The 14,574-nt window shown below is 54.1% G+C and overlaps 1 protein-coding gene across 4 annotated transcripts in view; it reads right to left on the bottom strand.

Moving 5' to 3' along the window:
- Window positions 1-354: 354 nt before the first annotated feature.
- MECR (mitochondrial trans-2-enoyl-CoA reductase) overlaps window positions 355-14,574 on the bottom strand; it is a 38,388-nt gene continuing 24,168 nt past the window's right edge. The window contains exons 5-11 of one of the 4 annotated variants that reach the window (XM_055573910.1): window positions 12,893-13,036; window positions 10,206-10,308; window positions 8,859-8,961; window positions 7,496-7,569; window positions 4,603-4,663; window positions 4,401-4,473; window positions 355-2,534 (exon numbers count right to left, since the gene is read on the bottom strand). In XM_055573910.1, the coding sequence (XP_055429885.1) occupies window positions 2,377-2,534; window positions 4,401-4,473; window positions 4,603-4,663; window positions 7,496-7,569; window positions 8,859-8,961; window positions 10,206-10,308; window positions 12,893-13,036 (716 nt within the window). In that variant the 3' untranslated portion in view covers window positions 355-2,376. The other 3 variants (XM_055573908.1, XM_055573909.1, XM_055573907.1) reach the window with 3 other exon arrangements.

Below are 14,574 nucleotides of genomic sequence, written 5' to 3'. Positions count from 1 at the left end.
AGCCTCCCATGTCCCCACCTAAAAGTCATCAGTCTTAATTCTTAGAAGTAGAATGGTATTTGGGGTAAAGGAGTAGATTCTGACATAAATGTTCTGCCTTAACTTAAACCTGTCCCTTGGTCTGTAATGCTTGTCTCCCTTCCCTGCCTGAGAAAATATCATCTTTTAAACCCAGGGCAAATGTCAGCTCCAGGGACTTCCCTAGTAGTTCAGTGGTTAAGACTCCATGTTCCCAATGCAAGGAGTATGGGTTCGATCCCTGGTTTGGGAACTAAGATCCCAAGTGCCACATGGTGTAGCCCCCTCCACTCCCCCAAATCATCTCCAGACCCCCAGAGGTGCTACTCTCAGGGGACTCTGCACACCCTTCCCCCACCCACGAGGTCTCTAACTGTGCTGTGGTGTTATGAACCTTCCTCCCTCCTGTCTGCCCCCTCTGAGTCTCTACTAGGGGCCAGATCCGTCTCCATGGCTGAAGGCTCATCAGAGCCCCTAAGTCCAAGCTTGTGGAGTCCCCCCCTGATGAACCTCATTCTAACCTTCACTCCTGTAGCCTTGGGTGGCCTCCCCCTCCCTCTCAGACTTTCTGCACTTGCCCACATTGACCAGCTGCACAAAACATCTGTCCCACTAACCTCAAGGACAGAGAACAGGAGAGATTTGGGTGAATTGGGGCTGATTCTGAGCCCAGGTGTACAAGGTGGCAAATCTTACCTGGAGGGCACCTGCAGACCTTTCGCAGTCCCAGGCTGAAGCTGAGTCCTTTTTTCCAGAGGACACACAAGATGCTCCCGAAGACAGGAGGATGATGCTGGGGCCCATGTACGTGCTGGTGTGCAACTAAACTGGAGCGTCCCCTAGCTTTCAGAGCCAGTTTTCCCCACCATTCCACTGCTTTAACCCCTCCAGTCCCTCCCCATGTCCTGAGGGCAAGTCCTGAGCCTTCCTGCTGTGAAGGAGGGCTCCCAACCCAGTCTTCCGACACCCCTACATCCAAGGTGGCAGCTATACTCGCCTGTTGGCAGTTCCGCGATGGGCAGGCTCTCCTGGGCCTCCAGACTCTCATGTGTCCTGCTGGCTTTGCGTGGGACACCTCCTCCTGCTGGGCCTAGAGACTGCTGTGACCATACTTCTTCTGGGGTGGGGGGCCTTCCTTAAACCCTCAGGCAGAGCTGCTGTGTCCCCACGGCCCTCTGAACGCCTCCATAAAGTGGCTTCATGAGTAGATAAAGCTACCTGCGGGCCAGTCCCACGCCACTCATAGGCAGCCCTGGCCTCAGGCACGCACTGGGCTCTCAGTAAGTCCACCCCAGTGAGGCTGTAGAGCTCAGGGACAGAGGGCCGGGTGATGAAGGAGACACCCTCAAGTCTCTAGTGCTTTGCGTTGGGTGAGTGGATCATGAAGCAAAACACCAAAAAGTCATGTAGTGTCAAGTTCTTCGCTGTCTGAATAAAGCAATGCCTTGCCCACGGCCTGCTTTCAAGTTTCCTCTGAGGAAGGTCTAGGACAGGACCTCGGTTAGGTTCTCAGAGCACCTCACACGGGTCTTCTTTAGCGCGTGCATCACTATGACAACCACTGTGGGACCTGTGGTGTGATGCGGAGTTTCTCCACGGTGGCACTGTGGACACATGGGCCGATGGGCCCTGGTTGAAGGAGACTGTGCTGTGCTCTGTAGGATGCCAGCATCGCTGGCCTCTACTCACTAGGCCCTGTACTCACAAGACTCTAGCAGCAGCCCTTCAATTTTGACAATCCAGTGTCCCTTGGGGGTAAAATGACCTCAGGTGTAAACACTGATGTGCCTGTCTCCTTAGTTAGAATGGAAGTGCCCCGGGCATGGTCCAGCCACTGAGAGAGACCCCATTGCCTTGATTTCTCAGCCTGGCATTCACTCCTCTTTGGAGCTGATCCTTCCCCCTGCCCCAGACAGAACCGCAGGCCACCTGAGAGTGAGTCAAACCTTCCTTTTTAGAAGGGTCTCCTCAGTGCGCTGGCACGGCTGGAGGGCAGAGATCTGTCTGACTGGCTCTTGCGCCCTGCCTGTCCTGCCCAGGCATGGCTTTACAGGGCCGTCAGGACATGCTGCTGGGGCATAGGCAGAGGGCGGCTTCTTCGTGCTGGGAGATGGTGAGGGCTCGGGGATGGTCCTTCTCCAGAGAGGACTTCTGTTGGTTTGTGTTTTTTTTTTTCCTCCTAGAAGTTCAGACTTTATTCAATACCCTGAGGCCGGCCCCCCAGTTCTCTGAATCAGAAGGGACAGTGGGGAGAGGTGCAGCCTGTGGGCGGTGGAGGCCCAACTAGGGGGTGGGGGGAGGGCCCGAACCAGTCCTGCTGATCCATCTCCCCTCCCGCTTGGCTCTGGGGTTATCACGTCACATGGTGAGAATCTGCTTTGAAGACACGAAGGGCTGCGTGGACGCTTCTAGGGCACACAGGTAGTCCTGCAGCGGGACCTCGGAGCAGGCGGGGGCCGTGAGTTGGCCTCGGCGGATGAGATCGCAGAGCGTGAGGATCAGCTCCTTGAACTGGTCTGTGGGAGGTTGGAGGGCGCGGGGAAATGACCTGTGGGACTCCCTGCCTGCGGGAGCTGGGGCCAGGCTCCAGGGAGGCCTCCCCTGCGGCGAGAGGCCTGGGCTTGGCCGGGGTCTGGCGGCTATGGAGGCAGCCTGGTTCCTGCCCGCCCGCCTTCAGGACAGTGAGAGCCGAGTGGGGATAGGGTGCGGGCAGCGGCCCCGGGAGCTGACAGGCAGGTGGTGGCTGCCAGGCTCAGACGCACAGAACCTGACTTGGTGTAGCTGGGAGTCCTGAATGGTGCGAGGACGGGAAGCCAGAGGAGGAGGAGGGGGTGGGTGGTGCCTGGCACAGACATGAGCTCTGCTGGGGGCGGAGAGCCTTCCCTGAGAGCTCGAGACTCCCTCAGGACCTTTCCTGTTGAGGCCACCAGGGTCCCCTCCCAGGGCTTCCCTCCCACTTAGGGACCCAGGATGGCAGAGGAAAATGAGAAGTGAAGGCCTGGCCTAAGAAGTGCTTTTTCATAGACATCAGTTCATTCAATATTCAAACTGAATTGTATCTCCTGCTTGAAACACTGTCCATGCTTCCCATTTCCCCTTAAGATAGAGTCTGAGCTCCTTAAAGAGGATTAGAAGGCCTCCCATAATCTGGTCACAACCAGCTTCCCACCCTCTCTGATAGCCTTTTGCACATGCTGTTTTCTCTGCTTGAAACACCCCATTCACAGGACCACTCCCCTCTCCTTCACTGGGAGAAGGCCACATCATTCCTCAGGCTCAGCCTGGGAGCGATGGTGGTCACACTCTGGGGAACCCATCCTCCGGGAGAGGAAGGAGAGTGTGCCTGCTTCAGGGTCTAGAGTCAGAGTGACTGGCTGTTCACGTCCTGGCTGCACACTCTTTAGGTGGGCGTGACTCGGGGCAAGCAACTTAGCCACTCTAAATCTCAGTTTCCACCTGTGTCAAACATTACTAACAATAGTTTAAACAATTACGACTGTTAAAAAAAATTTTTTTTGACCGAGCCTTGAGGCCACGTGGGATCTTAGTTTCCCAATCAGAGATTGAACCACTGTGCTGGAGAAGACTCTTGAGAGTCCCTTGGACAGCAAGGAGATCAAACCAGTCAGGCCTACAGGAAATCAACCCTGAATATTCACTGGAAGGACTGATGCTGAAGCTGAAGCTCCAATACTTTGGCCACCTTCTGGGAAGAGCCGACTCACTGGTGATGCTGGGAAAGACTGAGGACAAGAGGAGAAGTGGGTGGCAGAGGATGAGATGGTTGGATGGCACCACCAATTCAATGGACGTGAACTTAGGCAAACTCCAGGAGATGGTGAGGGACAGGGAAGCCTGGTGTGCTGCAGTCCATGGGGTCGCAGAGTCTGACATGACTTGGCGACTGAACAACGACAACCCCCTGCAGGGGAGTCTTAGCCACTGGACTGCCAGGGAAGTCCCAACAATTATGGCACTGAAACCAAGGCAGGGGTTAAGTAACTTGCCTGATGTCCCAAAGCTGGGCTCGGCAGAACCTATAGCTAGTAATGGTGGAAGCAAGATTTGAGCCCAGGCAGGCTGGTTCCAGAGTTTGTTCTCTTTACTGGGCTGTCGTTCATGGCAGTCTGCCCCACTGTCAGCTCCTTGGGAGGGCGGCAGGAGCTGTCCTGTTCAGTGTGGTCCCCTTGAGGACAGGCCCACTTTAGCCTAAAACTATTTGCTGACTGTAGTTGTTTCTAGAGGCTGTTATCCTTTATCCTGTTTTGGGGTTGGGGTGGGGGGCTTCTGATCACCTCTCCTGGGCTCAGAGTCGCTGGTCACTTCTGAGTAGGCACTGCCCTCTCGTGTGACCCTTGGTAACAGGGCTATCATCCACTCACCTGGACTGTGGTCCTTCTTCCACTGGGATAACCAAAAGCCCCGAAGTTTGAGATCCTTAAAAATAAGCTGGCTCTGTGGAAATAGGAAGGACAGGCACTAAGGTGCTCTGAGGGCAAGAACTTCAGGCTCAAGGGACAGACTCCCCCAGGCGCGGGGCACTGCCCGAGTCTAGACGACTGTGGTGTTCAGACCCCAGCTTACCACAGAGGCGATGACAGGCTGCTTGGCCATTCCCCCATAGGTCACCATGGTTCCTCCAGGCCTGAGGAGTCCAGAGAGAACAGAGTGGTCACAGGTAGAGACAGCGTTACAGCACCGTCTATTCCAACCCTGGTTCCTGAACCTTGTTCTCAGAAGCCCTGTGTGCGTGCGCGCTCAGTCGTGTCTGGCTCTTTGCAACCCTATAGACTATATAGCCCGCTGGGCTCCTTTGTTCATGGGATTCTCCAGGCAAGAATACTGGAGTGGGTTGCCATCTCCTCCTCCAGGGGATCTTCCTGACCTACATATCGAACTCCCTTCTCTTGTGTCTCCTGCATTGACGGGCAGGTTCTTTACCACTAGCACCACCTGGGAAGCCCCCAGAATCCCTGGGAAGGGTTAAAAAAAAAATACACATTCTCACGCCTGCCCCAGACCCAGTGAATCAGGTGCAAGGATCTATATTAAAAACAACAGAAAACAAAGAAGCAAGCAGACACCCCCTGCAGATGACCTGGATGTCTAATCAGGGTGGGGAGCCCACCGATTTAAACTTGTGCCCAGGCTTTGAGGAAGAGCTGCAAGGAAGAGTGCTCTGCTAAGGAGCTCATGACCTGAGTCCAGCTGGGCTCTGCTCCGGCTGTTTACTGGGTGTAAACACTGTTTATTGGGTGTTGACTATGTGCCTGGGTGACCCTGGGCAGCGGGCAGTGGGCCACGCCGCCTCTCTCTCTGGGCAACTCTCATTCAAAGGAGCAGTGAGATGGAAGCAGCTCAGGATGCTAAGGGATATTGTGGACGGTGCAGAGGACGATGGTGAGTGTCAGGACCTGCTCTCTGACACCCCCAGTGGTCAGAGAGGAGAGAGGGGCTTGTGTCATTTTAAAACCATTAAGCTAAGTCTTCACGTGCCTGACTTAACCTGTGTGCCCCTCCCTGCTCCCCCAGCTCTTGCAGGAGTTTGCTGATGCAGGATGAGCTGAGGTTCACTCTGGGACAACACAAGGGAGGCTTGGTGAACTCCAGAAGGGCAGAAGCTGCTGAGAGGGGCAGGGAATTCTCTGCCCCTGAGGCTGGGGGCCAGTTTGGCCTTCAGTTCCTTCATCTGCCACCCAGCTCTGGAAAGTAGCTCCTGTGGCAGGGAGTGGAGCTGAGCCCTCCCTCTGTGGGCCGCACTGCTGCTGCTGCTAAGTCGCTTCAGTCGTGTCCGACTCTGTGCGACCCCATAGACAGCAGCCCACCAGGCTCCCCTGTCCCTGGGATTCTCCAGGCAAGAACACTGGAGTGGGTCGCCATTTCCTTCTCCAATGCATGAAAGTGAAAAGTGAAAGTGAAGTTGCTCAGTCATCTCCAACTCTTAGCGACCCCATGGACTGCAGCCTACCAGGCTCCTCCGCCCATGGGATTTTCCAGGCAACAGTACTGGAGTGGGGTGCCATTGCCTTCTCCACTACACTTGGTTTAATCAGAATGGCTACCGCTTACGGCCTGGGTGGGAGGGGAGTTTGGGGGAGAATGGATACATGTACATACATGCACGTATGGCTGAGTCCGTTTTTTACCTGAAACTATGACAACATTGTTTGTTAATCAGCTATACCCCAGTACAAAATATAGTTGTTGGTTTTTTTAAAATCAGAATGGCTACTGTTTACTGGGTGTTTACTATGTGCCAGGCACAGGTCTGAGCATTTCACATGTGCTGGCCAATGAGTCCTCAGGGTGACCCCAAGGGAGGACTTTGATGATGCCTCTTTCACAGTCGAGAAAGCGGGGACCCACCTCTCATTTGTACAGCGCTCTGTGCAGACCTCAGAGCCCCTTAGACTCACCTTCTGAGGTAGAAAAGGTTTATAGCCCCCCATTTGACTGATGAAGAGGCTGAGGCTCGGATCATTTTTCATGTATTGCCTAGATCACACAGATCCCCAGCTAGTGGGCAGCAGCCTTTCTGACTCCAAAGCCTACACTTGTGACGACTGAGCAAGACTCTGTCCTATGACGGGCCACGCAGGGATGGTGGTTGGCCTCGGAGGCTGCCCGGAGTCGTGCTGAAGAGGTGTGCTCGGGCTCACAGCAACACGGGCAAGCTGACTGCCCTCTCCGGGCCTTGTCTGGGTGGGGGCGGGAGCGGTACCCCTTGCTCAGGTAGTTGCGGGAGGGGTACGTCACACACTCTGCACAGTCTGGTGTGTGGTACATACTCTGTGGTTGTTACCCCAGCTCTCTGATCTCATGACCCATCTTCCCATCCAGTCTGTACGTTCTAGAGGGTTCCCTCGGTGGCTCAGTCATCTCGGTACCCCTGGCTAAAGTGAGTGCTAGCAAACAGGAGTTAACAAACCCTGGTGCTCTAGCTGGGAGGTGTCCCTTAAGGTGCCCTTCTGTTCCAGAAGTTTATGTGAAAGGAAAAAAGGATGAAAGGACGTACGCTGTCAACACTGTCAACAGTGCTCATCCTCCTCTGTGGCAGGACGGTAGGTCAGTTTTGTGCTTACTTTTTCCTTTGTGTTTTTACATGCTTTCAAGATGTTTTGTAATGATAGCATAATGTTACCTTTAAAATTAGAATCTATTTTTAAAAGCTAATATGCTAGGACTTTTTCAGATGCCCCTAGGTTATGAACCCTTAACTGCTCCCCTTTCACAGAGGGCCCAGCAGTTACTACTGGGGTCCCCGGGAAGACAAAGCCAGACGGGTCTTGGGGCCATCTGTAAAGAAGGCTGAGAAGGGGCGGGTCCAGATAACTAGGACGGGACAAGGGTTCCATCTTCCTACCCAGGGGTGTGCTGACCTGGCCTTGGCCTGGACTGGCCACTGGCACTGGTGGTCCTCCTGGCTACAGGCCAGGAGGGCGCCGGTGCACTGGACCCGAGGGGCCGAGGGACTTACGCCAAATGCCGCAGCAGCTCCGTGGAGCTTTTCCCGCCGACACAGTTGAGAGCAAGCCGTGGCTGGGGCACGTCCTGGGAAACAAGAGATCAGCAGGGAGTGAGCTACCCCTCTGTGGGGTGGAGTGTGTGCGTATGTGTGTGTGGAGGGGGTGAAGGGGAGGGTGGCTTGAAGCTTGCTGCAAACCGCACGTCCCTGGCCCAAGGGCTGTGTCTGGAGGGAGTGAAAAGTAGGACCCTCAGGCCTTCAAACTCAGTCTGGGGAGGGCCTTTTCTTTACCAGCTTAATCTTGTTATCTGTTTTAGGCATACTCAGTCACCTCTTTGCAGACTCTTTGCAGGCTCCTCTGTCCATGGGATCCTCCAGGCAAGAATACTGGAGTGGGTTGCCATACCCTCCTCCAGGGGATCTTCCCGACCCAGGGGTCAAACCTGTGTCTCTTATATCTCCTGCCTTGGCAGGCGGGTTCTTTACCACTAGCATCACCTGGGAAGCCCACGGATCAGCAGTGTTGTTATTGAGTTGCTCAGTCGTGTCAGACTCTGCGACCGCATGGACTGTAGCCCGGTAGGCTCCTCTGTCCATGGGAGGATTTTGTTCAAAACTCACCTCTGGAAAGAACAGACAGAGGGCATCTGTGCTGTGTTCTGACAGACCTCATGTCCCCTCTCCTCGGCACTTACAGGTTGGTTTATATCAGACGTGCTGACCTACTCTTCAGAAGCATTCTCAGGTGAGTGTGTCCAGCCCCACCAGGGGTCAGTGACTAGAGACGGGATGTGGTTTGATCAGTGTGAGGGGTGCTGGGCAGGTTGAGGGGCTTTTGAGTCTGGAGAGGCTCAGGCCAGCCCTGACCCCACCACCTCTGACTGTGTGGTCTGGGTAAACTCCTCACTACCTCTGACTGTGTGGTCTTGGTAAAGTCCTTTGTCTTTTCTGAGTCTTCATTTTCTCATCTATAAAACAGATGGCACCTACTTTTTAGAGCTGCTGTGGGGATTTTCAGGTAAAAAATATATGGCAGGTGCCTCATAAACATGACTTCGTTCCTTTCTCTTCACTCCCGTGCCACAGCCCCTCCCAGCTGAGACTCACGTCAGCGGTGTGGGCTGATATAGCCCATCAGAAACCTTCAAAACGACAAATCAGGCGGGGTCTCCTAGACCCTGTCTGTCTCTATGCTGTCCCCTCAGCCCCTGCGCACTTACTGCGTGCTGTCCCCTGACTGAGGGAATGGGCTTTACCCAGCCACAAGGAGATGGAGGGGGGATTCTGGAGACGAACAGTGGCCAGTGCCCAGCTTTCCAAACTCAAGTGACTGCCTTTTCTCAGTGAGATGGGCCTGGTCCCTTTTCACTGGTACCTTAAAGAAGCTTTTCATCTCAGGCTTTCTTAGTTCCTCTTCTGTGACAACGTGGTCGGCCCCCAGATTCTTCAGTCTGTCAGTCAGCTTCTGGAGGTCAGGTCTGGAAACCAAACACAATCCAGGGTCCTCGGTCACATCTGCCCACTTTCTCCACCAGAGGCTCCCAGGACCCCTCTGCCACAGGTGTGAGGACCCGAGTTTCTCTTTGTGGGAAGCCGGGCCCAGCCACCCAGTCTCAGCACACTCCAGCATCTCCTGGCCTCAGTTTTCTCACTGGTGTGAGAGAACGCTGGGTGGTTGCTACTGCTCCTACTGGTCCCAAGGACGCGAGAAACCATCTGGCCCCGGGAGGAGTTGGTTCACTTCCTCATTTCTTCTATTGAAACGACAAACTCCGCTTCCTTTCCCCCTGTCTTTTCAAGAGGCTCTTCAGAGTGTTGTGCAAACATACCCTGGCCCACGAGTGGCTTTGTGCCTCTTTACCAAGGCAAACAGAGCAATTCTTGTTAGCACAACTGAGGGGACAGGGAACTGGAGTGAGTATCAGTTCTCCTAATGAGGCTGGACTTCCCTGATCGACCCAGCCACGTATGTGGACAGTGAGGCTTAAGGAGGCTGGATGATACGATGGAGAGAGAAAGAGTCAGGAAACTTAAGTTTGTCATTGATTTGCTGTTTCTTCCTGAGCAAGTGGCTTCCTCTCTCTGATGACAAACCTGCCCCGTCTCCTTTACATCTGTATTTAGTGCACTTTAAGGCATCACGCAAATGCAAGGGAAACAGGGGCCTTGGGTTAGTCAGTTCACAGAAAGAAATACAGCTTAAAACATTCCGAAGTGTGAACTGTGGTTTTGAAAACATGGGCTTATCAGAAGTCAAGCATCTTAAAAACTCAGGTTGGGAGTGAGGGCCTTCTCTACCTCCTTCCTGCCCTCCCTTTACATTTCAGTCACTCATCCTATAGCCCCAGGGCTTCCCTTATAGCTTAGTTGGGAAAGAATCTGCCTGCAATGCCGGAGACTAGGGTTCGATTCCTGGGTCGGGAAGATCCCCTGGAGAAGGAAATGGCAACCCACTCCAGTATTCTTGCCTGGAGAATCTCATGGACAGAGGAGCCTGGTGGGCTACAGTCCATGGGGTTGCAAGAGTCGGACACGACTTAGTGACTAAAACATCCTATAGCCCCAAACCGCCTTGAGGGATGGAAGCTGACTCAGCCCTTAGCGAGCTGCAGGAAAGGAGGACCGCTTGTGCAAGGGCGCCACCCGGTGGAGACTCGGGCACCTGCGGGTGCCAGGCTGGAGAGGCCCAAGCTGTGGGCTGGGATCAGGCCTTCCCACGCACCTGTCCCGGAGCACGTTGATGGTCCTCAGGCCCAGGGCGGCCGCGATCTGGATGACCGCTTGCCCCACTCCACTGTTGGATGCATTCTGGATGACGGAATCCCCTGTGGGGTCGGGAAGAGACTCAAGTCGAGATCTGTAACAGGTCAAGGGCTTTCAGCCTAGGATCCTATTAGAGGGTCAGAGGTGGAGTTCTCAGACTCTGAAGGGACCCAGGACCTGGCGGCTGAGCCTTCTCAGCCTGCTGTCTCCTCCCAGGGCGCCCCAGGCCTCTACAGTACCCATGATGCCTGCCAGGATTCGGCAACTCAGAGTTCACGCTGGATGCAACTTAGCCCCTGCTGTGTCAATGATTTTGTATCCTTCATCATTTTCCCAGCTCTTAGGTCAAGTCTCTGCTTAGGTTCTTTCTTTGGTTTGCAATGTCTCCTCTCTCTCCCATTGTTTTGAAATTCTATATACCATAAAAGCACAGCTCCAGTGTGGCTTCTTATGTGAAGCCTTCCTAGATTCTTCCCCCGTGCTCTCCCACAGCACTCTGTGGCCAACTCTGTTAAGGCTCTTGGTCAGCCTTGACTTACAGCTTGTAGCTCAGTCCCTTTCTATCAACAGCCTGTGGCTTCTCGAGGGAAGATGCGCTATTGCCTTGGAATGGGATTAGAGCTGCGATGGATAAACTGGCAGCTCCTGAATCAGGGTCTGTGATCAAAGCCCAGGCCTAACTTTGCACTTGAGCTGAGTGGGGATGTGTGGGCCGTGCTGGGAAAGCACAGGCTCTGGAATGAGACGTACAAGTGTCTGAGTCCTGGCTTTTTTACCGACTGTAACTAGAACTAAATGGGGCGGGGCAAGCCCTGACCTCTTTGAACCTCAGTTTCTTCTCCATAAAACAGGGGTCCCAGGAGCACCCACCGGGGTGCTCCTCATTAGAGTCCAGGGCCATCATGTCTGGCGAGGGGCTCCAGTCCCCTGAAATGCTAGCTAGGTTTAGAGAGGCAGCAGGGACCTCATGCTAGAGACAGAGGACTTTCTCGAAGAAGAAGGCTCATCATTCTTAGCTAGGGTCAGCCTACAGACTGTCACCCATCCAGGGGTTATGAAACCAACCTAGTGGGTTGTGAACTTTTTTTTTTCTTAATGGTTAAATTTGAGGAAAATAGAATAAAAAATAGTGGAGTGCATCACACATGGTGAGGGTAAATACTGTTCCATGAAACTCTGGTTTCCATTACATATATATTCATACATGTCTATGTACTGGAGGACAATGTACAGTGTTATTTGTTACCATGGGTCAAGATCACGTGTTTCACACCAGCCCTGGGGCAGGAAAGAGGAGCCATGGTGTTGGCACTTGACCTGGGTGGCGCCAGAATGGCCTGACTGGACCCTACAGCGACAGTCCGACAGAGGGGCCTGGGGGGAGGGGACGCAGGCGACCACAGCCTCTGCTGCACTGGGATTCAAGCGAAGGTCCCAGATCACACCTGCTGGCTTTCTCCGCTAGAGAGACCCAAGGCTGCTTGGCCACAGCTGGGGGACCTGCATCTGTCTCTGCAGGAAACCGGCACTGGCTTTCAGCCGACCACCCTCCCGCATCTCTCACCTCAGTCGCCTTGTCAGCGCGACAGAGATGGGCTAGGCGATCTCTAGGGCCCTGCCTGCTCCTGGATATGTGTGGTGTGCAGGGTAACCCTGCAACCACGGTAGATGGGAGGTGGTGGGTAACTGGCCCAGCCTCCTGTCACTTGGAGGTTAATTCTGAGGGGTTGATTCTGTGAGGGTCTCTGGAGGCTCCCCAGCAGGACTGGGCCCTGGCTGCCCATGGCGGGAACCAGCCTTCACTGGCTTTTCCCCCTTCCTTGTCCCTGGCCCCAGTCCCTCACTCTTGCTTCCTGGGGTCACCTCCCCAGGGACCCGTCTGCCCTCAGTCCTTGTCTTAGGCTCTGCTTTCAGGGAAACCCTGAATAAAACACCTGGCTCTGTCATTTCCTCGCTGAGTGATCTCGGGTGAATAATTTACCTCTCTGGACTTAAGGTTCCTCCTTTATCAAGAGGGAAGATAAAGGGGGCCCCAGGGGCGCCCCTGTACTGCTCTGTAGGCCAGGCCCTGGGCTGAGGGCTGCTTGGCATGTCTCTGTGAGTGCTCAGAACCTTGCCTCCCTGTTTCATGGATGAAGGGTCTGCTGATCCGAGAGGTCAGCTGCCAGTCGGTGAGGCCGATTGAGGCCCTCAGCTTGCCGCTCTGACGGCCCAGTGTATTTGACGGGCGATGCATGGGAGGTCACGTATGTGGACTGGAAAGTGCTCCGGCCGTGCTGAGTGGCGGGACTAACGCTAAGTTCAGCATTTTACTGAAAACACAGGGACTGTGTCTGTCTTGTCTGAGCTCTGCAGCCCCAGAGCTCAGCACAGCGCCACACGATTTTTGCTGAGTGACAGAATTCCACCCCGAGTTCGAGGGAATGTGACCCCTCAGCGGTTTTCCAGGGTGTGCGCCTCCGTGGGGTTTCCGCCTGTTTTCCAGGACCCAAGCTAACATCCTTCCACCTAAAGCAACAAAAGACACACTCACCCAGGTCGGGGGCGTCTTCCTCGCGGGCCGTCACCCGTAAGTTCCCAGGCCTCGGGGGTCGGGACGTGGGTCACACCCGTGGGCCAGGCCCGCTGGCCCACCATGGCGCCTACCTGGCCGCAGCCGCTCAAAGTCCACCAGCATCCGGTAGGCCGTGCAGGGGTTGACGCCCAGCGTGGCGGCGCTCTGAAGAGGGATGTCACTTGGGACTGTGATGAGCTCTTCCTCGCCGAACACAGCCTCGGTCCGCCAGGTTCCTGGGGGAAGGCCAGGGGAGTAAGGAAGGACCCCTCCATGCCCAATCCCAGCTCCCCCTCCTCGGTGGACGGGCGCCGAGGACAGCGGGCTTCAGGAATGCTTGGAGGAAAAAAAAGAAACCCTGAGGTCTTTCTGAATGTCTTTGAGGCCTGGTGATAATTACGTTAGGGAGACTATTAACCCACATGAGTGACTGGGAGGCTGAGCTGGTGTCACACAGCAGGAGGTGGAGGATCTCAAACCACTGGGCTCCGAGGGTGAGAGAGCCACATCATGATCGGGGCAGGAGAAGTTGCAAAAGCCCCAGCTTCCCGCTCGGGCCTCATTCTCACCTAAGGCAGGGTGACTCGGGATGGTATCATGGAAAAAAGCATGCAGGTTGAAGTCAAAGGCCGAGGTGTGGGCCTGGCTTTGCCGGTCTGCTAGTCTGAGCACAGGGACTGAGTTCTGGTTACTCTAACGTGCAGATGACACTGGCAAGAAGAGCTTTGGGTGGTCTCCCTGAGAGATGCTGCACAGGTTACGTGATATACGGGAAATGAAACAATCCTGTAAACTGGGAAAAAAAGGCTCCTTAACCCCCAACCTTAAAACTCAACATTCAGAAAACTAAGATCATGGCATCTCGTCTATCACTTCATGCCAGATAGATGGGGAAACGGTGGAAACAGTGACAGACTTTATTTTTTTGGGCTCCAAAATCACTGCAGATGGTGACTGCAGCCATGAAATTAAGACACTTGCTCCTTGGAAGAAAAGTTATGACCAACCTAGACAGCGTATTAAAAAGCAGAAACATTACTTTTCCAACAAAGGTCCATCTAGTCAAAGCTATGGTTTTTCTAGTAGTCATGTATGGATGTGAGAGTTGGACTATACAGAAAGCTGAGTGCTGAAAAATTGATGCTTTTGAACTGTGGTGCTGGAGAAGACTTGAGAGTCCCGTGGACTGCAAGGAGATCCATTGAGTCAATCCTAAAGGAAATCAGTCCTGAATATTCATTGGAAGGACTGATGCTGAAGCTGAAGCTCCAATACTTTGGCCACCTGATGGGAAGAACTGACTCATTTGAAAAGACCCTGATGCTAGGAAAGATTGAAGGCGGGAGGAGAAGGGGACAGCAGAGGATGAGATGGTTGGATGGCATCACCAACTCAATGGGCATGAGTTTGAGTAAACTCTGTGAGTTTTTGATGGACAGGGAAGCCTGGCATGCTGCAGTCCATGGGGTCGCAAAGAGTCAGACACGACTGAGTGACTGAACTGAACCGAACCCCCAACCCACATTTCAGTTCCAGACAAAAGAATAATAAAATGTCCAGTTTAAACACCTCACTCAAGAGGGCAGGAACCGAGGCTGTGACGTGCCCTGAGTCACCTGGTTCCCTGGGCAGAGACTCATCCTACACCAGCTGTGAGCCAGGCCCTTGAACAATGTGCTCCTGGTGTTCATGGGGCGCTCGCTCCAGTGGAGCAGAACATGAATGAGCAAGTATGAGTGTTGTAAGTTATATAGGGAGAGAGAAACAGGGGAGA

The sequence above is a fragment of the Bubalus kerabau genome, chromosome 3, assembly GCF_029407905.1.
Source record: "Bubalus kerabau isolate K-KA32 ecotype Philippines breed swamp buffalo chromosome 3, PCC_UOA_SB_1v2, whole genome shotgun sequence".
NCBI classification, from domain to species: Eukaryota; Metazoa; Chordata; class Mammalia; order Artiodactyla; family Bovidae; genus Bubalus; species Bubalus kerabau.
The sequence above is the reverse complement of the archived record's forward strand: the minus strand, read 5'-3'. Positions and strand labels throughout refer to the sequence as shown.